General features: G+C 38.4%; 1 protein-coding gene across 1 annotated transcript in view; it reads right to left on the bottom strand.

Moving 5' to 3' along the window:
* Positions 1–24,872, bottom strand: part of LOC127661665 (rho guanine nucleotide exchange factor 26-like) — a 60,452-nt gene that overhangs the window by 581 nt on the left and 34,999 nt on the right. Inside the window, exons 12-14 of the mRNA XM_052152482.1 lie at positions 22,620–22,829; positions 1,962–2,032; positions 1,180–1,281 (exon numbers count right to left, since the gene is read on the bottom strand). Of these exons, the coding sequence (XP_052008442.1) occupies positions 1,180–1,281; positions 1,962–2,032; positions 22,620–22,829 (383 nt within the window). The remainder of the gene's footprint in view (positions 1–1,179; positions 1,282–1,961; positions 2,033–22,619; positions 22,830–24,872) is intronic.

Raw genomic sequence — 24,872 nt, 5'->3', positions numbered from 1 at the left:
TCTCATTATTAGCCTATGGAGCAAATACATGCTTTTTTTCCTATTTTCTGTTCGTTGTATTATAGAGCACTGCAGGCCAATTGAATAAATGATGCAGATAATATTGTGTGGGTGTGTTATGGATGTCAGAGTATGTTGTGTGTGTAAAAAAAACAACAGTGGCATTTTGTAAACAAACTGGCATTTAAAAGGTTCAAATCCTGAAAATTATTGAATAGTTGATAGTTATGATAATAACTATCATGTTGGTTAAAAAAATCTAAGCCAGTGAAAGTGTAAATTAATATATAATATTTTTATGGCAGTGTTTTGACATGAACAATTTTGTCCTTTTAAGGTCCTGAGATTTTTTTAAATAATACATTGTTTTTTAGGAGTTATTGGCATACTGGTGTGCATGTAAATGAAATGAAAAGAAAAACTTTAACAACAAACAAATTCCTATTACAGTTCCATGGCTAACGTGCTCATGTGGGTGATGCGAGAACTAATGTTTTGACACCGTTCCCCACTTTTCTCAGCATCATTTCCTGTTCTCCTACTTTCCCTATGAAGAAAAAGTGGGAAAGTATTTATAATAATAATAATATAAATCATGCCACAGTTAAAGTTTGATTAAGAATGTGTAATAATTGTGTGATTTGGAGAGGAAGTTATGGATCTGATAAACTGCACTAAGCTGAAATATATTTTTCTGTTTGAAACGGCTCTCCTTGATGATTGTGGAGCTTGTTTGTTTTGTGAGGAGATCTCCCTTTAGATTTGTAAGAGATGTTCTAAAATAAAACAGCCCACTTTCAACTGTCATTTATATATTTAATGGGCATTAAAATATTGAGGAGCACTTTGAAGCCCTATCCCGTGAACCCTGCCCTTTAAACATGAAAGGCAACCATCCAGCACCGGCTGGAGCGAGAACACTGCTTGACCTTCTGACCAGCAGCATAAAAACCGAGACCTTCAGTTGAGCCTCACATGAAAATACATCCCTGTGGTTTTAAAATGAGTCCTTTTTGAGATAATAATCATCGCAGATCCAATAACCAAAGGAAAAAAAAGAAACTGTTGCTGTCCGTGCAACTCGAATACAATGATGTGAGAGATCAGATATGCATCTGAGATAAAGGAAAGACACTTCAGAGTAAAGAATGGAAGGAAGCACAAGGGTCAAGATCTCACCGTCCTCTGTCTGAGACACCAGCACAACATCAGCCACCTGCAGAGAGAGCTCATCCGGCTGCCTGGCTGTGTATGTCCTCGTCACCTCCACCTGCATGGCATCTGATGGAGAATCATATTTTGACAGTGCTTTTGAAGTGGAATCATGACAAATGCAAACAATGCTATCAATTTTATTGAATGTTTATAAAAAATATTACAATTATCCAATGCAATAATAAGGACAAAATTGTTACAGATACTACCAAAAATTAGAATCTTTTGTACAAACTTTTTGGAAAAATTGAGTGAGTGCAAAAAGTTGCTACTATGATACTAGTGTTCTGGGTGGTTACCAGGGTGTTTCAATGTGGTTCCTAAGGTGTTCTCAGAAGTTTTTAGCATATTGCTATGCAGATTCCAAGAGCTTACCCATAAGTCTAAATATGGCTCATCTCTCCTTGAATCTATGTTTCTGGGACCTGTTTTATCGTACATCAGGCAAAAATCTCTATATAAACGGTGTGTTTACATAAAATGGTAAAGCATGTCTCTCCTAAGATAGATGCATGATTTAAGCCAAGGTATCATTTATGTCCATAGCACAAACAATGTGGGATGAAAAATAGGCCAAACTTTCATCAGTAGGGTTATGAATTTGTTCAAGTCCCTAACCATAAATATGAGCAATAGTAATAGTGATGCTTGCCTAAGGAAGCACAAATATAACCAGTCAATTAGTGTGACTAATACACTGCATGACCAGAGGGTTGTGCTGTTTCGCCAAGTCTGAATTTACTCACTAATTCTATCAGTGTTCTTGTTGTCACTGCTGTTTTGTCCCAGGGCACTGATCCAGCGAGCCCTCTCATTACTGCAATAAAAAACAAAACATACAAGTACATGAATAAATTACAACCATGAGAATCCATCTTTGACTGACATCATCACATATCTGTAAAGTCTATGTCAACTGTAAAATAAAGTTTAAAAATAAAACAGAAACTGCAAGAGAAGCTCCTTTTTTCCCAACTTCTTCACATTCCATTACTCTGCTCCATTCACAGACATGTACCTCTTTTGTCGGGTGCAATAGCAGGTAAGGTTACAAGGAGAAACTTGACCTTGGTGCCAAAGCATTCCTAGTACAAGAAGCTTCTGTTCTGGCTTATAAGCCCTTTTGTGTTTCAATTTCTGTGAGAACACACTGCAGCTTTCACAGACAGAAAGGAAAGATGTAGATAGAAAAGAAAGAAGAGACAGATTGCACTATTTTTCTCTGTCAAGTCCTTAGTGTCAAATGTATTTCTTAAACAATTTAAGCTGTGACGTACAAGAGTCAAATGCAACAGAAATATCACTCATGTCAAATAACAGAATGTGAGGGTAGAAAGGAATGAAGCTGCCTTTTCTCAGAAATGACTATAAGACAAAAACTGCTGTAAATCAAAAGAAATGTAAATGCATGACAATCTATGTGAAAAGTCAAACTACTGAACAGTAGACAAAGAAGCTGTTTGCACAGGATACATTCTTGCATTCCTTCTGCGCTTTTTTTAAAATTGTTTGTCTATGTACACATGCGTCAGATGGACGTCTTTGGCTATGTCATATGTCTTGCTTTTTATTATGTGCCTCTTTCATGCCTTGAGACTGCATTTTGTTGCATTCTGTTGTGCATCATCTAGCTTTTTTCAAACACAAAAACATATCCTCAGTGAATGTTGAGGCAGCTGAATGAAGTTTTCAAAGCTGAAGTGCACTGGATGCAAAGCGCCTAAGTGAGTCAGCCGGCCTGCGGGATGATCAGCCTGACCACGACACTCACAGACGCCAACGTAATTTCTCTTCCACTTTTACAATCTGAGCAGACAGCCTGAGCTGACCAGCAATGTGAGTCATGCTTGACTCTTTCTGCTCCAGTTTACAGCATAAGGGGGTCACAAAGGCCTCTCGCCTGTTCCATTACTGCCGTAAGTGTGGTGTGACTCATTCATTTACTAATTAGTATGTAATTAGTGTTAAAAAAAAAAAGTCATTGAAGAAAAGGGGAATCTGGAACATGAAAAATGCTTGAGGATCAACTCACATTAAACATGTAATTTGTTAAAATACTGTTATACACTAAAATATAGGGATGCACGATATATCGGCGGTCGATATGCTATTGGCCGATAACCGGGAAAACCAAAAACTATCTTACCGATATTTTCACTGACAATTTGTAACAGTTTATATACTCGCGGCAGAGAATCTCTGACTGTTTGCAGCTTCTTTACTTCAGACAGGCACTCAAGAAGTCTCAAGTGGCAGTGCGAGTGCGCATACACAGCGTGTGTGACAGTGAAAGCCAGGCTAGTGTTGAAAGCCAAGCTAATGTCGCTCTGTGAGGACTACTTCAACATCTCTGGTATTAATTGCGATCATCTGCTGTACGTAACGACATTCCATTTTCTGTATTCTGTTTAGGTTTCATTTAATGGAAAAATTAACGGACAAAAACATGCACGTATGTTCCTTGAGGGCAATTATTCTCACTTGTTACTTCATGAAACATAAGCAGAATAGTGAAAATAGTAAAGCATTGAGATTAAAACAAGCATAAACACAAGATAACACAGTGCATATATCTTGAAACAATCCCAACAGAGTGACGTGAGGTAGTTAAAAACACTAGTTTGTCAGTAAAACTAATGTACTTGTATTTTACAAGCTGAGACTTTTCAAACATTGACTCATGGCTGTTTAATCTGTATGATGTTTTACATATTTTCATTAATTATTGTGATTACATTTAATAAGTTATATAATGGTATGGTACAGATGAGTTCTGTAATAAGCGTCTGTGTATGAGGCACAATGCGCACACACACAAAACACACAAACACCCGCAGCACTCGCAGTCTGGCTGCTGGCATAAATATTACACCATGTATACAGGGATTAGTGTTTGTATTGTGTTACGTGCTGTTAATTTATAGCCTTAATTTGCTTTAAAGGTACACTCAGTAACTTAGTTCAGTCGTCTTGAACTTACACTGACACCTGGCAGCTTGGATGCAGCATTTTTTAAATCAATATATTTCAGTTACAGATGTCATTGTAGAAATGTAGTATTCACAGTCAGCCATGATTACTTCAATCAGTAAGTGAGTAGTATTCGGCTGGTCATGTGATTCTAACATGTCAGCCCCCACAAGGTACCCTCTCCATGTAGAATAAATTAGATTTCATAAGGTTACTGATATGATTGGAGAGCTCATGGTATTCATTTTTAAGTATTACAGTATGCAAGTAGTTTGTTATTCTTGCTCTGTTAGGATTCATCAGGATAACTATAAATACTCCTATAAATAGGCACATACAAGGATTACAATAAATACTTACATAAATTGTATGGTGCCATACAATTTATGTAAGTGTATTGTCATTTATTTCTCATTCAAATCAGCTTGTATCTGTAATATTGGCACATTTCCGGTTCATGAATCATCCACCAAACCTTAAATAGCAGCAGTTAAATGTTGGTCAGATAGTTCAGAAATACAGATTCCAAGCTTTTAAAATGACACCTATTTTTCAAATGAGTAGCTTTAATTAATTCGCTAGCAGTTTCAAGTTAAAGATTAAACAGATATATTTTTTTTTATCGGTTATCTTATCTGCCACAATGAGCAGTGAATTATAGATTTTTGCCCAGAATATTTAATATCTGTGCATCCCTACTAAAATCACTAAGTAAATTACATCCCTTTTGCTATTTTCATTCAAAACTGTCCGATCGAACCAATTACTTTCCAATGAATTTCCTTGAGCCAGATTGAAAAGATCTTTGCAGGCAACAAGTAGAACTAAAATTTCAGAAGAAATTATGAGTGGAAAATCCTGAATGTCTATGCCAAACATTTAGACCTGCTAAAGCCCTCCCACAATATCAACCCACAATGGTAATAAAGAATTGTCACGTTTACTTAATGCATTTAAATGTAAAAAAAATATTTTTCTTCCATTTTCTCTATAAAGTATCATTTATTCAGAGAGGAAAACAACAGTCCTGCAAATATTGTGAATTTGCACACAATGGCCAGTGCAAGAGCCAGATTTTGTATAGGTAATCATTGGCAAAAGAAGAACAAACTGAGTTGATGCTGTTCGTGATTGAGAGGGCTGACTCACATCTGTAGAGAACCAAATATAATCAGGAGATTTGAAGGTTCAGCTTCACATTATAATATTTTTTCCAAGCCCTGAATAGATGAGACACGATTGTTTGACACTTCAAGAATAGTGAATAAAAGCTAACTTTTCAGTGCATTTTCTTTTAATGTTCAGTTTTCAAAATCAAGCATTAATAAACATTTATTTACAAAAATGTCTGACGCAGGTGTAAATTCACAGGTCCTTAAACAAGCCCTCATAATAAATCTCCAACTGACTGATAAATTCACTTGTGAAATGGATTGCTGTGAACTGTATACCAATGATTGACTTATGATCAATAATATGGTAGTAAACAATACATTGTATTCTAAAGCCACATTTTGTTTTGTCTTATCAATTATTAACTCTTCTGCCACGAGAATGCATTTTAATTATCTGAATATATATATATATATATACACAATTTTTAAATATTTAAAGATAACTATGTATAATTATATATTGATATAAATATGTATAATCATTATATATTGAGTTATTATATGAGGGGCTTTCTCAGCAAATATTTGTAATCGATTGACACCCCTAATTATAACCCAACATTTATTTAGTGTTGTCCAGTTTGTCATAATAATATTATACATTATTATCACTTTGATGACTTGTGTACAATAGTAACATATTTCTGTCTTATTTACTTTATTTTCATCTGTAGCTTATATTCTGACACTGCAGTGTATTGTTCATCATGTTGTAAAAGACTGTATTTTATGTAAGCAGTGTAGGCAACATTTGTAACTGTAACAGTAAACACACAAGACACGGCAGCCTCTCAGTACACTATAGCAGAAGGAAAAAAACATTGCCGTTTATCAAGCTCTGAAACTTTTCTTGGTGCTGAACAATCTGGAATAATTTTAAACATTGTAACAGTCAACACTTTGCAACCTTAACTTGTTTAGCAAGTTAAATATTTGAGAAACCTAGAGTGTTAAAAAAAACAATCTAGAAGCAGCGCAATGAATGAAACAGAACGCAGGTGTTTCGACATTCGTTTTTGAAACCTGAAGTTATTTTTAACTTGACACAATGTCTAAAAATGTGCCGGTCCTCTGTGAGACACTGAAGAAACAGAGACAGATTGCATTAGTCAAGGAAATTTGTCCAGCACGTGTTTACCTAAAACAACAGAAAACAGAGCAGACGCACACAAAAACACTTTAGGTGTGAGCGGCCCCTAACTCACCCATTCAAGCGTATCTGTGCGAGTGAAAGTGTGTGGGCGAAACAAGTTTGGAAGCCCTGCATATTTTTCAGTGAATTAAAAACCTGAACCCGGAGGCTTCGTCAACCAATCTGAGACTGAAGACAACAGAGTCTCCGCACATGTACTCAGAACAACGTCACACCTCGAGCCATTTTGCAGAGCTTTCCTATCCAGGGCGGGGCCCCCTTCGACGTCCAGGGCCCCACGCAAGGAAAGAAATACTGTCTGTCTCATGTTCAGGCTGGAGAAACTAACTACGCTGTTCAGTTCAGATCAGTGGCACATCGTTGCAGTCTGTATGGATTTTTATCTGTTATCCGTTTGGGTGAAGTTGTTTACCTGCTATAATGCTCGAATATGCTTTTTGGTAGGGTTGTTGAAGGTAATATTGCTTGTCATGCTTTTATGAATCGAACATTACTCATGTGTTAACCGATCACAATGTATCAACATGAAGTTGATAGGTATGACTTCTGAAATTGACTTATTGTAATTGTTATATTGCATATTTAAGCTTATTATTTTTAAGTTTAATAAAGTATATTTTATCCCCATCATTATTGAATCCTCGTTTTATGTTTTTAGTTTACAGTGGTATTGTGTGCATTGCATAGACATGCTATTGTAGTAACTGAGACTGGACAATATAGTATAAAAATAATAAAGCCCTCTATTGAACTCGTATCGGCCATATCATGAATTTAAGAGGTTAAACTCATCATCTTTGCTGCGATCTTGCACACGAGACTTTGCTGCTTGCGGTGCTGACTTTGCTGTGTCGTAACCAGGTGGATGGATTGGTTCTGGCTTCTCCTTTTTGGTTTTATTGCAGGTTTAGTGGACTGGCATTTCGCAGGGCAAAACTCACACTACCTGTCTGCTCTGCCGTGCATCGGCACAAACAGGATGTATTTCTACACTACTTCGGATCTGTTGCGTCTAAACTCTCTCGTCTGCCTGCGGAAACCTACAAAGTCTGCGCTAATCTGGGGATTGTACGTCGCAATCGCTATATTCATCGGGGGTCTCGTCGCACTTATGAGAAATCTCATACCTGCCTCACCTCGAACAGCTGTATTCCTTCAATTTGGTCAAATACCCGTCGTCTCGCCAACAGACCGGTTGCTGCGAGCGATGGTATCAACTTTGATCATATTCGCGTACTGGAATACTCTCCTGTGAAAATTGAGTCAACCACAATGAAACCTTCAACTACAGCCTCCTCTCCTGTTAAAATGGCATTAATTAATGCCAGGTCTCTTTCTAACAAATCCTTTGTTTTGAATGACTTTTTTATCTCTAAGGATTTGGACTTATTATTCTTGACAGAGACTTGGCTTAACAATGGCGATGTCATCCCTTTAGGTGAACTGACTCCTGCTAACTGCTCCTATTATAATTCTCCAAGGTCTGTTGGCCACGGTGGTGGTCTAGCTACTGTGTTCAGGAATCATCATCATTGCAGACTTTTGCCGGTAAATGGGTTTTCAAGTTTCGAAGTGCAGCTGATGAAAATTAATCCAATATGTCCTGTTCTCTGTGCTTTAGTGTATAGACCTCCTAAACACAATAAGGATTTTATTGGTGAATTCTCAGATCTCGTATCATCTCTGGTAACCCGTTTTGACAAGCTGTTAATTCTGGGAGATTTTAATATTCACGTGTGCTGTGAAACACAACCTCTAGTCAAGGATTTTTTATGTATGGTGAATTCTTTTAATCTCACACAGTTAGTTTCAGGACCTACTCATGTAAAGGGTCATACTCTTGATTTGGTATTAACATCAGGTCTTCATGTGACCAATCTTGAAGTAGTAGATTCTGGAATCTCGGACCATAGTTTTGTTTTATTCGAGTCTGTGCAGCCACATCCTGCACCTCTGCCCCCTGTGCGCCGGCACCTCTCTCGTGCTATTCATTCTTCCACAGTTATGCAGTTTTCAGAGGTGTATGCTTCTGCTCATCTGTCTCATATCACTGATCTCATTACTTGTACTTCAGACACCTCACAGTTGGTTGAAGTTTTTGACACCACTTGCACTGCCATTTTAGATCAGGTTGCTCCTTTAAAGTCACGGAGATGTAAAAATAAGTCAGGCATCCAGCCTTGGCTTAATGAGCATACTCGCTCTGTTAGGCAGGACTGTAGGAAGGCAGAGCGTAAGTGGAAGAAGGATAAACTTAAGGTTTCATTTGAAATGTTTTGTGATTCCTTAAAGCAGTATCAAGTCTCTGTCATGACTGCAAAATCGAACTACTTAACTGAAATAATTGCTAAAAATGCCCATAGGCCTAAGATAATTTTTAATACAATTGATTCTGTTTTGAAACCTGCCCCTGTGGGCTATCCTGATGCAACCCCTGAGACATGTGAAAAGTTTCTTGAATTTTTTATTGACAAAATTCAACACATTAGAACACATGTCATGGGCCAAGCTGTGATACACTCTGATCCCACGCTGCCATCCAGTTATTTTAGTCACTTTGACCCTGTTTCATCTGCTCAACTGTCGGATATAATTTTTTTTAATGAAACCTACAAATTCTCACATGGATGTCATACATCACGGCTTCTCAAAGATGTTTTTAGTACTGTTGCCTCCATTATGCTGGCCATAATCAACAGTTCTTTGAGAAATGGAGCAGTCCCTGCCAGCTTTAAACATGCTGTGGTTCAGCCTTTGCTGAAAAAACCTAGCCTTGATCCTATAGTTTTTAAGAATTATAGGCCTATATCAAAATTGCCCTTTCTGTCCAAAGTCTTGGAAAAGGTGGTTTATTCGCAGCTCAATTCTTATCTAACCACCTTCAACATATTCGACAAATTTCAATCAGGCTTTAGGGCACTGCATAGTACTGAGACTGCACTAGTAAAGGTGACAAATGACACATTAGTCTCCCTGGATTCTGGAAACGGGGCCATTTTAATCCTTCTAGACCTCAGTGCAGCATTTGACACGATTGATCACTCCATTCTCTTACATCGTCTTGAGAAGGTGGTTGGCATCAAGGGAGTTGCATTAAACTGGTTTTCATCATGTCTTAAGGAAAGAACTTTTTCTATCAATATTGATAATCACTTCTCTTCCCCAACACTGCTCACATGTGGCATTCCTCAAGGCTCCATATTGGGTCCTCTGCTTTTTTCTCTTTATATGCTTCCTTTAGGCTCCATCTTTCAGAAGTACAGTATAGCTTATCATTGTTATGCTGATGACACACAATTCTACCTTCCTGTCAGGTCTAACGATTGTTGTTCTATCAGTAATCTCATCTCCTGTCTTGAGGAAGTTAAATTATGGATATCTGAAAACATCCACATGCTTAATGAGGATAAAACCGAGGTCATTGCTTTTGGCTCTTCGCTACATATCGCTGATATTGAAAATCAGTTGGGTACTTTGTCTTTAACCATGCACAGGAGAGTTAAGAACTTGGGTGTCATCTTTGATTCTGACTTATTTTTTGATAAGCAGATAAATGCTGTTGTTAAAGGAAGTTTTTTTCATCTAAGGTCCATTGCTAAATTAAAACAGTTTCTCTCACAGAAGAACTCGGAAACAGTAATTCATGCTCTTATTACATCCCGGCTGGATTACTGCAACGCCTTATGTGGGTCTGTCTCAATCTTCTTTTTCACGTCTGCAATTAGTCCAAAATGCAGCAGCTAGACTCATAACTGGTACCAAGAAAAGAGAGCATATTACACCAGTTCTCGCTTCCAGTTCGATACAGAGTACATTTCAAGGTTGTGATGTATGTTTATAAGGCATTGCATGGCTTAGCCCCTCAGTACATTGCTGATTTACTCCATCTACATTCTGCACCTATGTCTCTTAGCTCATCAAATCAGTTACTCCTCTCTGTTCCTCGTTCCCGGTTGAAAACTAAAGGTGATCGGGCGTTTGTAGTTGCGGCCCCCAGATTGTGGAATGCACTCCCATTTACTGTTAGGTCTTCCACCACACTGCCGATATTTAAATCTAAATTGAAGACACATTTGTACTCTTTAGCCTATAATGTTGGTTGATAATTTTAATAGTTTTCTGTGTAGGTTTTATAATGTTTTATTAATTTGTTCTTTTTAACATTTTATAAGTTCTATTAAATTCTGTTATTAATGTTTGTAAAAAAATTGTACAGCACTTTGGTTACAACATTTGTTGTTTTTAAGTGTGCTTTATAAATAAACTTGACTTGACTAAATTGAAAATTGTAGTACAATTCACACATTAATAGTAGATAAAACACTTGATTTAAAAAAAAAAAATTATAATTATCCACATTTCTCCCAATTTGGAATGCCCAATTCCCACTACTTAGAAGGTCCTTGTGATGGCGTAATTACTCACCTCAATCCGGGAGGCGGAGGACAAGTCTCAGATGCCTCCGCTTCTGAGATCGCCAATCCACACATCTTATCACGTGACTCGTTGAGCATGGCAACTTGGAGACTCTGCATGTGGAAGCTCATGCTATTCTCCGCAATCCACGCACAACTTACCACGTGCCCCATTGAGAGAGAGAGAACCACTAATCGTGACCACAAGGAGGTTACCCCATGTGACTCTACCCTCCCTAGCAACCGGGCCAATTTGGTTGCTTAGGAGACCTGGCTGGAGTCACTCAGCACACTCTGGATTCAAACTCGTGACTCCAGGGGTGGTAGTCAGTGTCTTTACTTGCTGAGGTACCCAAAATAGCACGTTATGACTCTGGCTCCAGTCATGATCAAATTGGGAGATTCATCCGCCAGAAGAGCAATGCCAGAACAAGACTCACGCAATGTATTATTCTATTGATTAGAAACTAAATAAGGCACTAACTGTTCCTAAATATGGTCAAGACAATTAACAGTCTATTATTACTGTGGGTCTAAACTGGTGGGGTGTTACTCAAATGAATGTCATGATAGCTTTGCAATGAGCAAAATAAAAATAAAACGATGCTAAATATGGATGTCCCGATACAATACTGGTATCGGAATTGGGTCCGAAACCACGCTCATGTACATTTGAAGTCAAAAGTTTACATACACCTTAGCCAAATACATTTAAACTCAGTTTTTCACACTTCCTGGCATTTAATCGTAGAAAACATTCCCTGTCTTAGATCAGTTACTTTACAAGAATTTGGTAACATTGCCTTTAAATTGTTTAACTTGGGTAAAACATTTAGGTTAGACTTCCACAAGTTTCTCACAATAAGTTGCTGGAAGTTTGGCCCATTCCTCCAGACAGAAATAGTGTAACTGTTGATCGCACACACTTTTTCAGTCGGATTAAGGTCAGGACTTTGTGATGGCCACTCCAATACCTTAACTTTGTTGTCCTTAAGCCATTTTGCATGAGGTATTCTTGGGGTCATTGTCTATTTGGAAGACCCATTTGCAACTGAGCTTTAACTTCCTGGCTGATGTCTTGAGATGTTGCTTCAATATATCCACATAATTTTCCTTCCTCATGATGTCATATATTTTGTGAATTGCACCAGTTCCTACTGCAGCAAAGCACCCCCACAACATTGTGCAGCCACCCCCATGCTTCACGGTTGGGAAGGTGTTCTTCGGCTTGCAAGCCTCACCCTTTAACTTCCAAACATAATGATGGTCATTATGGCCAAACAGTTAAATATTTGTTTCATCAGACCAGAGGACATATCTCCAGAAAGTAAGATCTTTGTCCAAATATGCACTTGCAAACTGTACTGTGGCTTTTTTATGGCAGTTTTGGAGCAGTGGCTTCTTCCTTGCTGAGCAGCCTTATAGGTTATGTTGATATAGGACTTGTTTTACTGTGGATATAGATACTTGTCTACCCGTTTCCTCCAGCATCTTCACAAGGTCCTATGTTGTTGTCCTGGAAATTATTTACACTTTTCGCAACAAACTATGTTAATCTCTAGGAGACAGAATGCGTCTCTTCCCTGAGCATTATGATGGCTGCATGGTCCAGTGGTGTTTATACTTGCTTACTATTGTTTGTACAGATAAACATGGTACCTTTAGGTGTTTGGAAATTGCTCCCAAGGATGAACCAAACTTGTGGAGGTCCACAATTATTTTCTAAAGTCTTGGCTGATCTCTATCGATTTTCCCATGATGTCAAGCAAAGAGGCACTGAGTTTGAAGGTAGGCCTTAAAATACATCTACAGGTAAACCTCCAATTGACTCGAAATTAAAATAATTAACATTTCAGAAATCTATTGGCTAATTACCTAAAGGCTTGACATCATTTTATGTAATTTTACAAGCTGCTTAAAAGACACTGTTAACTTAATGTATGTAAACTTCAAACCCACTGTAATTGTGAGAGTCGATTCAAAGTGAAACAATCTGTCTGTCATGCACAAAGTAGTCCTAAACGACTTGCCAAAACTATAGTTTGCTAATATGAAATCAGTGAAGTGGTTAAAAAATTAGTTTTAATGACTTCAACCTAAGTGTATGTAAACTTCTGACTTCAACTGTACTTGTACTCCTGCTCGTAAAAATGCTCCAATACCAAAAACCGATAATATTTTACATACGATTGTCATTCCATAAACATTCAGCACATTATGTCCTGGTGAGATTATTTAACCGCAAAGCTGTGATTTAATTTATATATCTCTCTCTCTCTCTCTCTCTCTCTCTCCTATGAGCACTTGTGAAAGTGGACGTACCCTTTAAAGCTCTTCCTTGGCTCATACACGGAAACAACATCATGAGCATCGAAGGCTCAGTTTGTAGCAGATGACAGTGAACAGAGCGCAAATTCACATTGTAGCACGAGGCACAAACAGAGTATGTACATACTTAATTAAATACCAGCCTTTGTGGTTTAATAAATCACTTTGACTCATGTATAGAGACCGGCTTTTCTGTATTGAAAAGCTAACATCACACAGAAACACTTCAAAATAAAAGCTCAATTTAAATGAATAAAGTATGACAAAAATATATAATTACTGTAAAATCATGTCATATTCACTGTATTACTACTACTAATAATAACAACAAAGATAAAAATATATCAATAGTGATTGTATTATATTTAAGCAATATCTAACATCTGTAATGCTCTTTTATGCAGCACTTTATTTCACAATATATAACTCCAATGTTTTATTCTGGATTGTGCTGTGAGGTTCTGTATAAAAGTTAATTTGATAATAATAAAATGTAATATTTCAAATGAATTGTTAATATTTTCATTTGATTAATGTATTCATTCAAGCACCATTTTGATGATACAATTGAAATAAACTGTTGATATGGAGTTCAGAAAACAAAAAAACAACAACAACAACAACAACAAGTATCGGACTTGGTATTGGCGAGTACCAAAAATGAAGTATCGGTACTCATACTCGTTCTCCAAAAAAATTGTATCAGGACATCCCTAATGCAACATATAAAATGCATCTAACCATTTAAATATGAATAGTTAACATAGCAAAATGCATAGGCTTCAATAAATAAGAGCCTACATAATCTACCTACACACAAGATAAGAAAGACAGATTGCATGCTGATGCTAACTGTCCTGATTCCTGACTGGTTAGTGTAAATGAGGTATTGAATTCTAGTGTTGTAGGTTCACGATTCAATTAATTGTGATCCTGCATTAATACAGGTGTGCAACTGATTTTAGTTGTACCAAGGGCCAAGATGGCAACAGAGGAACACTTACAAATGGGACAAAAAGCCAGGTAGACTATAGCATGCCATTACATTGTACTTCAGCTTTTAGCTAGCCAACAGTCTGTATTGCTCCATATTTAACTAGTATAGATTTATACTAACAGTTCCAACATTACATTAAAAGATGTGATCAGAATACACTCAGCTGAATTTTTTTCTTCTTTTTATCCTGTATAATAACATATCCCTTGTTTTCTTACTGAGTGCACTTCTTTGTGTTTGTTTACCCCTTCATCAGATTATAGCAACTATGCAACACAGCTGGTTAACATTCAAAAATCAAAACAACTGTCCAGTTCATTTAGTATATACATTTGATGGGTAATACTGAACTTTAAACACCACACCAAAGTTCACATGGTATTTAGTAATACTCTTCTCGTTTTCATCTGTCTCCAATGGCGCTGTCGTGACGTCATCGAAATACTATCTATAGCCCATAAATGAATTAATACATCATGTGAAGAGTTGAGCATATTGTTGTGTAGATGGCAATATAAATGTTTGACTATATACAATGTTACTACAGTGTTGAGGTGCCCCTTGATGTCCAATGTTATATCTGGGGTTTGAAGCAACACCGATTGAAAACTACTCTTCAGGCATTTATCAGTGTTCTGAAATTACTCCATGCTCAACAACTCTGGTCAGATCATTCATTTACTGATACTAATTTTTTAAACACCAGAGAGACCAACAAACCCAAAAAGACCTAACACCTATCTGGTTTCTTGGGTTCATCAATCTCCTGTATGATGCTCAGCTTCAACAGGCTCCCACAAGCTTTACTACAGCTGAGGGCCAAAATTCCAGACCTATCACCGCTTTTAAAGATTTTACTTTAGGTGAAGTCTCAATGAAGGAATCTACCAGAAAAAAAATAAGAGATAATTCAAACTCTACCTTAAGGCACAAAGAAAACTGAAGGAATATCCATAAAACATGAAAATAAATGAGCCACATTCACACATTCAGCCTTCATATTTCACCTTCATGTCACCAATACATTATCTCAATCATTTATACTGCCCATTAAGGGAACAGAGAACGAGCTATCTGATCCATAGTATTCCCAACTGCAGATTTAGGACACCTTTCAAATACAGTTGCAACGGTTACTCCTTCAGAATACAAAAGGTGGTGGGCATGCAACTAAAGCTCCTGACAGTATTTGGCATATTGTTCCAGCCGTTGCTAGGCAGCCATCGCTATCACACTACAGTCAACTGAGCACCACACAAAAAAATACGTAGCTCATGACATCACAACGGGGGTCCATATTCAAAGAAAGAGAAGGAGAGTCAGGGGCTTTCCATAATGATGATGCTCACATACACACAGATATACACACTGGTATGAAAGACTTGCAAGGTTTGAATGTGTGTGACCGTAACGCTCTATCAACTTACACTAGTAAGGCCCGTACTCAGAGCCCAAATTTTCAAGCCTCCCCAATCAGGCTTTCCACTAAAGGAAAAGGACGAGCAGAGACAAAACCAACAGACTACAATTTTATTTATCAATTAGTTACTAAACCCATCTTGAGCTCAACATCAATGATAAAAAAAAACACTTCAATCAATGTGAACGAATCAGCCCAATGGGCAGTGTTTAGTCGGTTCACATGGGCCAGCCACCCATACACTGGCCAAATATACAAAAAGAAAAGTTAATATACTAACAAAAGGAAAATACACAAAAAAAAAAAGGGATAACTAAACAAGTTGGTTTCTTTCTTCGTATTATGTCTTTAAATAAAACATCGCACCACTCAAATAATAAAGCAAAATTAATACAAATCAAAACACTTCAAACCAACCAAACCCAAAATTACAATAATTATTTACACCCACTCAACACCAACCAAATAAACCAAATCAAAAAGGAACAAAAAGACCAAATAAACCACAATTAATCCACTCCGTAATTGAGCGGTATCAATATAAGGCAAGACAAAGAAATAATACAACCAACCAAAATTAAAACTACTAAATAAATTAACAAACAATACAAAAACTAATAATGAGAATAATAACAAGATGGACAAACCAAAAAAACAAAACAATTTCAATTCACTTCCATTGCGCCCCCTTAAACAAAATACACAAACAACGAATAAACACAAATCAATGAAAGTACACCAGCGAATCGAGCGAACACCAGGTGGCGCCAAAATCAAGGTCCACGGGTGTAGAGCATCCAACGGGAACGTTGTACAGGCAATAGCAAAGACATTCAAGGTAATCGCTCGCGTTCAATGCAATCACGAGCGTTCAAGGCAAAAATCCCGCGTCCCAAACTGGAAACGCTATGTAAGCCGCAGCAAAGCAGCAGCTGGCAACTTCTGCAAAACAAAGACATTTTCGGTTGCTTTCTTCTCCCACCCCACGCCTCTCACATTTTTAATCACACAAACAGGGTAAGGGAAAAATAAAATTACCTTTCACGTGTACGACACTCACATACTCACTAACAATGCCTGGACGCAACCGACTAATCTAAAATTACACCAAACAAGCGCATTAATCAAACAGGTGAATTAAATTAAATTCCCACGAACACCCATATTCTAAGTTTATAATTCCCTCCCATCTATGAGCCTCCAATTTGACAAAACCTACCTTTCCCAAGGAGTGAAGGCGACACAAGACAAACAGATCGCATCGATACAATGCCATGAGGAAACTAACTCTCACCTGTGTTTTTATAGCTACGTGATTATCTGACGTGCCCACCCACTTTATGCAATCCGTGCGCTATTTTTAAAGGGGCCACTCAGAATAATGTTTAAAGGGGTGATCCCACATATGCAAGGTTTAGTTAGCAGTGCTGAGAAAAAAGAAAGAGAAGGAGAGTCAGGGGCTTTCCATAATGATGATGCTCACATACACACAGATATACACACTGGTATGAAAGACTTGCAAGGTTTGAATATGCAAGGTTTAGCAGTGCTGAGCCACATTATTAGACACTACATAGGGTGGAGTCTGACGGAGGCCCAAAAATGTGGGAGAACTTGTCTTCTGTTGTCGAAGGCTCCTCAAAAGAACTACTGTCATGTTGACTCTTCACCAATAGCTACTGTAGACAAGCATTTTTGTTGGAAGTTATGTAATCAGAGGAATGCCAACATGCTTAACTATAATTAAAATCTTAGCAAAAAATAAGAGATAATATGTGTCTGAAGCACCTAAATTAACATCTGCCCACACAAGAACACAATGTATGCACATTCTATGGTTGGGATTTAAAACCTATATATTTATAATATTTTAAGCTTTATAGAATGTAAAAATGTTTGTTAATGTTAATAGAAGTTATTATAAAGGAATATCTATGGTTTAAAGTGAAGAAATTATCTGGGTTCTTTACTGAATTATCAACAAAACAAGTTTGATCTTGTTTCAATGAACCTGTGTGATTATGTTGGACATGTAACAGGTTGATGAATACACATCCTTCACACGTTTAACACACTTCTAAAGCCTAAGAATGTGGGTACTTAGAAACTTACCATCAGACATACAATATGTGTCTTAACTGCTTAAATGATAAACCAACATAAAATAAATAATATTATACATCAGTATGATCATATTCCATATCAAAACATATTAACCATTTTGACAGAACAATAATGATTAATCCATTTAAAATAAATGCAAAGAAATAATTTTAGCAGTACGACATTTTTATTCACTTATCCTTTCGCAAACAGCAGTCCATGCACTGCAGTGGTGGAGAAGGATCCCGTTCCTCCCATTATATTTTATATGGTGGTCTTGATCTTATAAGATCATCGTTAGATCATAATTTGACCTCATATCTGTCACAGCGACAGCACATTGGAAATTAAAAACAGCCATTTGCAAGCAGAGTTTGTGTGACTTCTTCATTAAAAAGTTAATATCCACCAACAGCTGCAGCAGGTCAACTGTGTCTAATAGAGTAGAAGTGATAACTATGACCTGTGAAATATCATCATTTATGTAAAAAGTTTTCCTGATGTAACGATCTGGTAGAAATCTGAAGAAGCCCTGATCTCAAATAATCTATGGAAAACAACCCCACAAAAAAAAGCGCGTGTGCGATGCGCCCACAGACAGCAGCTCTTTTCTGGGCTAACAAAAGAACCCAGAAGTGGCTGGGCAGAGTGTTTGTTTGTAAACAGTAACTTCATCTATAGTAGGTTGCCAACCTACAGTAGACAGCATTTTTGGGCATTATAAGTGCATTCAAACCAAACATTACCCATTTATCTTTTGTGAATATTCCAGAGTGCAGTTTAATAAGTTTAAGGATCTAGTTTCTCCTCAGGGAAATGTGATCCTCAAATGACAGCTACTTTTTTCCTCCACTGAAAAGCTCCATAGAAAAGCAAGACAGAGAGAGTGAACCAGAAGAGATGAAAAAAAAAAACAGCATATATTCTTACCATTTAACAATAAATTGAAACTAGATTTTTACATTTTCTACAGAAAGTGTGGCTGTTGACAGCCAAAGCATAGCTTAGGTGTTTTCTGCATTTTAATATGCAGTTGCAAAGGTATTCTAGTTGGATGCTTACTGGTCCAATTTGAAAGAGAACACCCCCAAGTCCTATTATATTCTGTTCCCTAGGTATGGCTCAGGTTCCTCCTTCTTGGGCTGCACAATTAATCAAAAAATTAATTAAGATTATGATTTCAGCTGTCGCATTAACTAATGACGATATGTAATAATGAAAATTAACAATTACAGCATTCCATTTAAATCTACTCCTGCTGCGTCAAAGGTTTCTATTTACAACATATTTTTGCAGCGGTTAAGTATTTTAACCAATCCCAGACATGTCTGTTCAGTACTGAAATGGCAATGGCGAGAGAGAGACCCTTATATTAGTCAATTTTGGACATTGTGCTGCTCCCTTGCAATGTAGACGATAAATGCACAGCAAGTGAGCAACACGACACAAACATGTATGCTTTGCTGAATTTGTGTGTACAATTTATAAAAACATTAAATATCATTTTAGTTTTGGCATGGTAATTGGGTCAATGTGAAGTTGATTTACTGATGCATAAAAAAGCAAGAAGGTAATTCAGCTTAACAGTTTTCAGCTTGTTTGGCTTGCATAGAGTGTATGGCATAAAATTGAACAAATATGTATTTAATATAACTTCTATTAACTGGCATTAATAATCTCAATTTCAAGGCCAATAACAGACTTATGGTTATTTAAAAATCAATAAACTATATTTGTGATAATAATGCAGCCATGTCTACTTCAATGTAAGTATATGAGATATTTTTTGCCTGTTTTATCATCCATCAGGTGAATATCAAGGTATGATCCTTGCCTTAGCAAGCACTACTAATAAATTATAAACAAAACGAAAAGTGAGCCCTTCTACATACTGTACACACACATATCAGACATTTACGGCAACTTACCTGAAAAGGAAAGATATAATCAGATTTACTGTGGACTGTATATATATATAAGAAACCTTCCAACAGAAGAAACTTTTGGAACAAAACCAAAGCTATTTGGGAGAGGAAACTGAAGGAAGAGTGTTTATTTAAGTCACATATTTGTATGTACTATATGATGTCAGGCAGGGAGGGAGGAAGGATGGCTCGTGTAAACAACTTCAGGGCTGTGATTTCTATTGGTTCCGTAAAGTATATCTTTACCGCTGTGATTTGTTGCTGGATTGCATGATCATATGGAGTCAGAAAAATAAAACTCAATTTAAAAGGAAACAGATTTGTTTTGCTTTTTTTTTTAATATATATATTATATAAAAGTGCTTAATGTTCTGTATAGGCATACTCTAATTCACAAAAAAATAAAATAAATATGTACAGACATTTTATGTAAAGAAATCTGCACAGATGGCTTGTTCAAAATATCGTCACGGTATTGTCATCACAACTATGTGCACGTTGGTGCAACCTGGCCCACTCAGATGAACAACAATGAGAACTACACCAGTAGTTTTCACAACAGGTTCAATCATAACAGGTTATTTACTCTTTAAAAGTACAGTAGCATTTAAGCAGGCTGTTTAATTCTAATGTTCAAAAATTTGGAAAATGATCACATAAAATTAAGTTATGATTATTTTTGGTGCAAGCAACCACAAAAAAATTTAAGTGGATTTCAGGAAAAAATAAAAAATGCTACAAAAGTATCGGAAATGGCCCCCTGAAATTCATTCAAGGTTTACTCACCTTCAGATGGGGGGGGATTATTTTAGAGAGGGTGCTTATTTTAGAGAGATGTAAAGGAAGGACACAAATGTTCAGCTATTTCTGTGCAGCCTTCACAAATATTCACCTTTCTCTGTTCACTTAGAACTCCTTCCTGACCATATTCCTGAACTAATTTCTCAAAACAAGAGAAAAAACACTGTTCTCTTCACCAAACATGTTGTTGCAGTGATACACAGCTAATTTAAATGTGATGACGCCTCTGTTCAACATGATTAGTCAAAGTTATGAGCAGTACTTGGCACCAAGAACAGTACATTTCATGCAGCTACAGGTAAAAAATAAAATAAAAACACATAAGGAAAGGGTGTGGTAGATCAGGAGAGCCAATAAATATCCCAATTGCACTGTTATTGTTTGCTTAGTAGATTGTGTAAATGCAGGAAATGGATTTATATTCCAGTATATCCATGGCTGGTTAATGCACTTATGTAGTGTAATGACTGATGGGGTGGTAGAACACATGGAAACTGCCTCTTAAGGAACAGTTATCAGCTGGCATGTCAATTAAAGACTGCCAGCTGATAAAGTGGCAAATTCTCAGGGCCATCAAATTCTTCTTTGCTGGCCTTACATGCCAAATAAATAAATAAATATTTTTCATCCATTCATTTTCAATCACCTTTTTGCCTATGTATTTTTAATCGCTTTCCACTCTTAATTAATCTACACACAAATAGAGAAAAACTAAAAGTTTATCCAGTCAAAATTTATTCCTTGATGCTTACAAGCAAAGCATGACAACTGTTTCACAAATCACATGCTTGAAGCATTGCGAGAGTTTGAGCTCCACCCGTCAGGCCTTCAGAATTTCTTCAGAATCCCCCAACAATGCAAATGAATCAGCAACTAAAGTCAGATAGTCAGATTCATCAGCCAATCAGATTGATTTATTTGTTCTTGGTGGGTGTGATCTTTAGGATATATCCCAGTCAAGGCCTTCTAGCTGGCCTTGAGTGATGCAATCACACTTTAAGTGACGTAATTTGAAAGCGAGCGTGACATCTTTCTGACTAATCGGCTGTCATCACAGTCATAAGATATCCTTATGGATTTAAAAACACAAGATGTTCTGCATGACTGTGTGATTGCTTAATTTATTGAACAGGAAAGGAGGACTGATTTTAACTTCAAGCACATTGGTAAGTGCTTTTTGCATTGTTATAGCAACATCAGGAGTTTTTTAAGTGTAAATTAGGCTGCTTGAGCATTCAGTGTCGGATCAAGTTTTGAAAAGTAGTGCTAGTAGTTCCATTCAACTTGGAAAGTCAGATTTTACAACTTCCTACTAGTAAAATGTAATGAAATGCATCTTAAAGTCAGAATTACAACTTGTAGGCTCGTACAGAAATTCTCAACTCAAACCCCTGTTAAGCTAATGGGAGTGTTGCAGTTCCGAATATAAGGGAATGGAATGCATTTAAGGTCGGAGATATCAAGTAGGAATATCCCACATCCAACTTGAATGGAACGCAGCATAACCGTGTACCCTGATGAAATGAAATGTATCGAAAGCCTCATTTAAACTGCAAATATCACTAGATAGATTTTTCCAGGTATTATAGACTTCCTTGGTAGATTCATATGAAAAATTGATTTTTGAATGTCTGTTCGGAAGACATTCATTTCACAATACAATCATGCTGCAGTTAAAATCAGGCTTGCTTAAGCATTGTGTTGTATAACGTTTTGGCTTGTGTGCGTGGACGTGGACGTGTTTTTACAATGTCAATTGGTATTACTAGTTAGCTGCGACATAATGTATGATGCCCGAAGGCATAGGGTGTCTTATTCATTGTGAAACTATGTTTCCTTAATGGCATGAATCACACTGAAGGCCTAGACTTTTAATGCATGTCCTGCCACTGATTAAATGTTATGTCAGCACATGTCAATTTTACAATTTGATCTAACCTCAGACAGAGGTACAGAATGATTCACAGCACAATATGACAAAGGACTAATAAATGTGTAATCATCCTGATTTGAGTACATTTCAATCAAAATGGTTAGATAGATATAGCAAATTAGGAAATGAAAATGCAGAACAAAGAAGTGCATAAGCGATGAGCAAATAATATGCAAGTACTCACAGTAGCTCTGCCCCCAAGACCATTGTCACGTTGTCTCCGGAGTGGTTGCTACGGAATCTGATTTGGAACAGGTGGCTGGTCACGCTTTGTCGTGAAGTTAGCATTCCCGCAGTGGCGCGTACTGGAGAGAGATTTAAGTCTTCTGCTTGACACGACCCCACCCAGATCTGATCCCTAAGTGCATAGTCTATCACCGTATAATTCTCCTCACTGAGGGAACACAGACAGAGAAAGACAGAGAGACAAATTAAAGGAACATTTAGGGTTAAATCAGGAATTGTACAGGAACAGTTTGTTAAAGCAAATGCACTTACAATGCAACAGTTGGCTTACATTGCGAGTTCATCTGTTAAAATCTTTCAAAATGTGTCAAAATGATTGAAAACTACTCAACACCAGCATGGAAATTACAAGCTGGTCAAGCTGGTCGTTTGTGTATGTGCATTTCTGTAAACAAAATGCAGTCCCAATGAGAGACAAAAATGTATGTGAGAGAGTATGGGAAAGAGGCAAAATGTAAGTGATGTGCTAAAAAGCAAAAATTAAATTAATAGATGTAAAAACAAATCTCTCTCATGTATAACATAATATCATGTGTAAAGCCACAATAGATGTGTCATGAATGATTAACGAGGCAGACGAGGAGATGCGGATCCAAACGCAGTTTGAGTTTTATTTAACCAGAAAACACAAAATGAACAACCCACGATGGGGAAAAGAAACATAAACTGAGTAAGCTGACCAAGGTAGACACGAACAGGGCACTAGGGAGAGCAGCACACGCCAGGACAACATCAAACAACGATCAACGAAGACTGAACAAAGACACGGGGTATAAATACACAAACATGGGAAAAGGGGCCAATGAAAAAACAGAACTCAAACAAGATAACAAGGTGATTAACAGAAACCAAAGGCAAATTAACAAGGGCAGGTGCAAACAATGAACAGTGAACACAAGACTACGGAGGTACAAGCGTGACAAAAGTGAAAAGGAATACCAAAAGTGACAATCACAAACAAAGGGCAACAGTGAGACAAGACAGGGTAACCGTTACATAGCCCCCTCAAGGATCGGATACCAGACGATCCTTGACAACAAACAACAAAAGACAAAAAACCACAAGAACAACATGAGGGCACCAGGGGCAAACAGACAGTACAAGTGGGCACATGGGCAGACAGGCAGACCAGGGGGGCACACTGGGCAGGCAGGAAGTCCGGGGGGCACAGAGGGCAAGACAGGCAGGTCCGGGAGGTGCCAGGGGCAGATAGGAAGTCCGGGGGGGAAATGAGACCGTCCACGAGGGCACGAATGAAGGTGAGACAGTCCACGGGAGCACAAGTGGAGATGAGCGTTAGGGGGCCAGGGAGGTATCGACCGGGCAGGGACAGGTTTTGATGGTCTGGGAGCTGGCCACCGGGCAAGGACAGGTTTGGGGAATCTGGGAGGAGGCCACTGGACGGGGACTGGGTCAGGAGGCCAGGAGGCCAGGAGGGAGGACTCAGGACGGGAACAGGGTCAGGAGGCCTGGGTGGAGGCCACAGGACAGGGACTGTATCAGGGGGCCTGGGAAGAGGCCACGGGACTGGGGCTGGGTCAGGAGGTCTGGGGAGAAGCCACAGGACAGGGACTGGGTCAGGGGGCCTGGGAAGAGGCCACAGGACGGGAACAGGGTCAGAAGCCCCGGGAGGAGGCCACAAGACAGGGACCGGGTCAGGAGGCCTGGGAGGAGGCCACAGGATAGAGGCCGGCTTTGGTGGCCTGGGAGGTGGTCGTGGGCCAAGGGCCGGTTCAGGGTACCTGGGAGATGACCACAGGACAGAGGCCGGTTTTGGTGGCCTAGGAGATGGAGAGGCCACAGGGGAGGCCGGCGGAGTCGCGTGAGGCGGAGCCAAGGAGGACCTCTGAGGCGGAGCCGAGGGAGGTGATGGCTCAGAAGGCCCAGAAGGCGGAGCTGAGGGAGGCTCAGGAGGTGGAACCGAAGGAGACTCAGGAGGCGGAGCCAGGGTAGGCGGCGCCGTGGGAGGCTCTAGGAGCGGAGACCAGGAAGACTCAGGAGTCTCTGGGGGCAGAGACGTAGGAGGCTCTGAGGGTGGTGCCGTCGAAGGCTTGAGTGGCTTGAGAGGCGGTGCCGGAGGAGGCTCGGGAGGCGGAGCCATAGGAGGCTCGGGAGGCTCTGAGGGCGGAGCCGTCGAAGGCTTGAGTGGCTCGAGAGGCGGAGCCGTGGGAGGCTCGGGAGGCTCGGAGGG

This window comes from Xyrauchen texanus, chromosome 21, assembly GCF_025860055.1.
Source record: "Xyrauchen texanus isolate HMW12.3.18 chromosome 21, RBS_HiC_50CHRs, whole genome shotgun sequence".
NCBI lineage: Eukaryota > Metazoa > Chordata > Actinopteri > Cypriniformes > Catostomidae > Xyrauchen > Xyrauchen texanus.
This window is presented reverse-complemented; position numbering and strand designations above follow the sequence as displayed.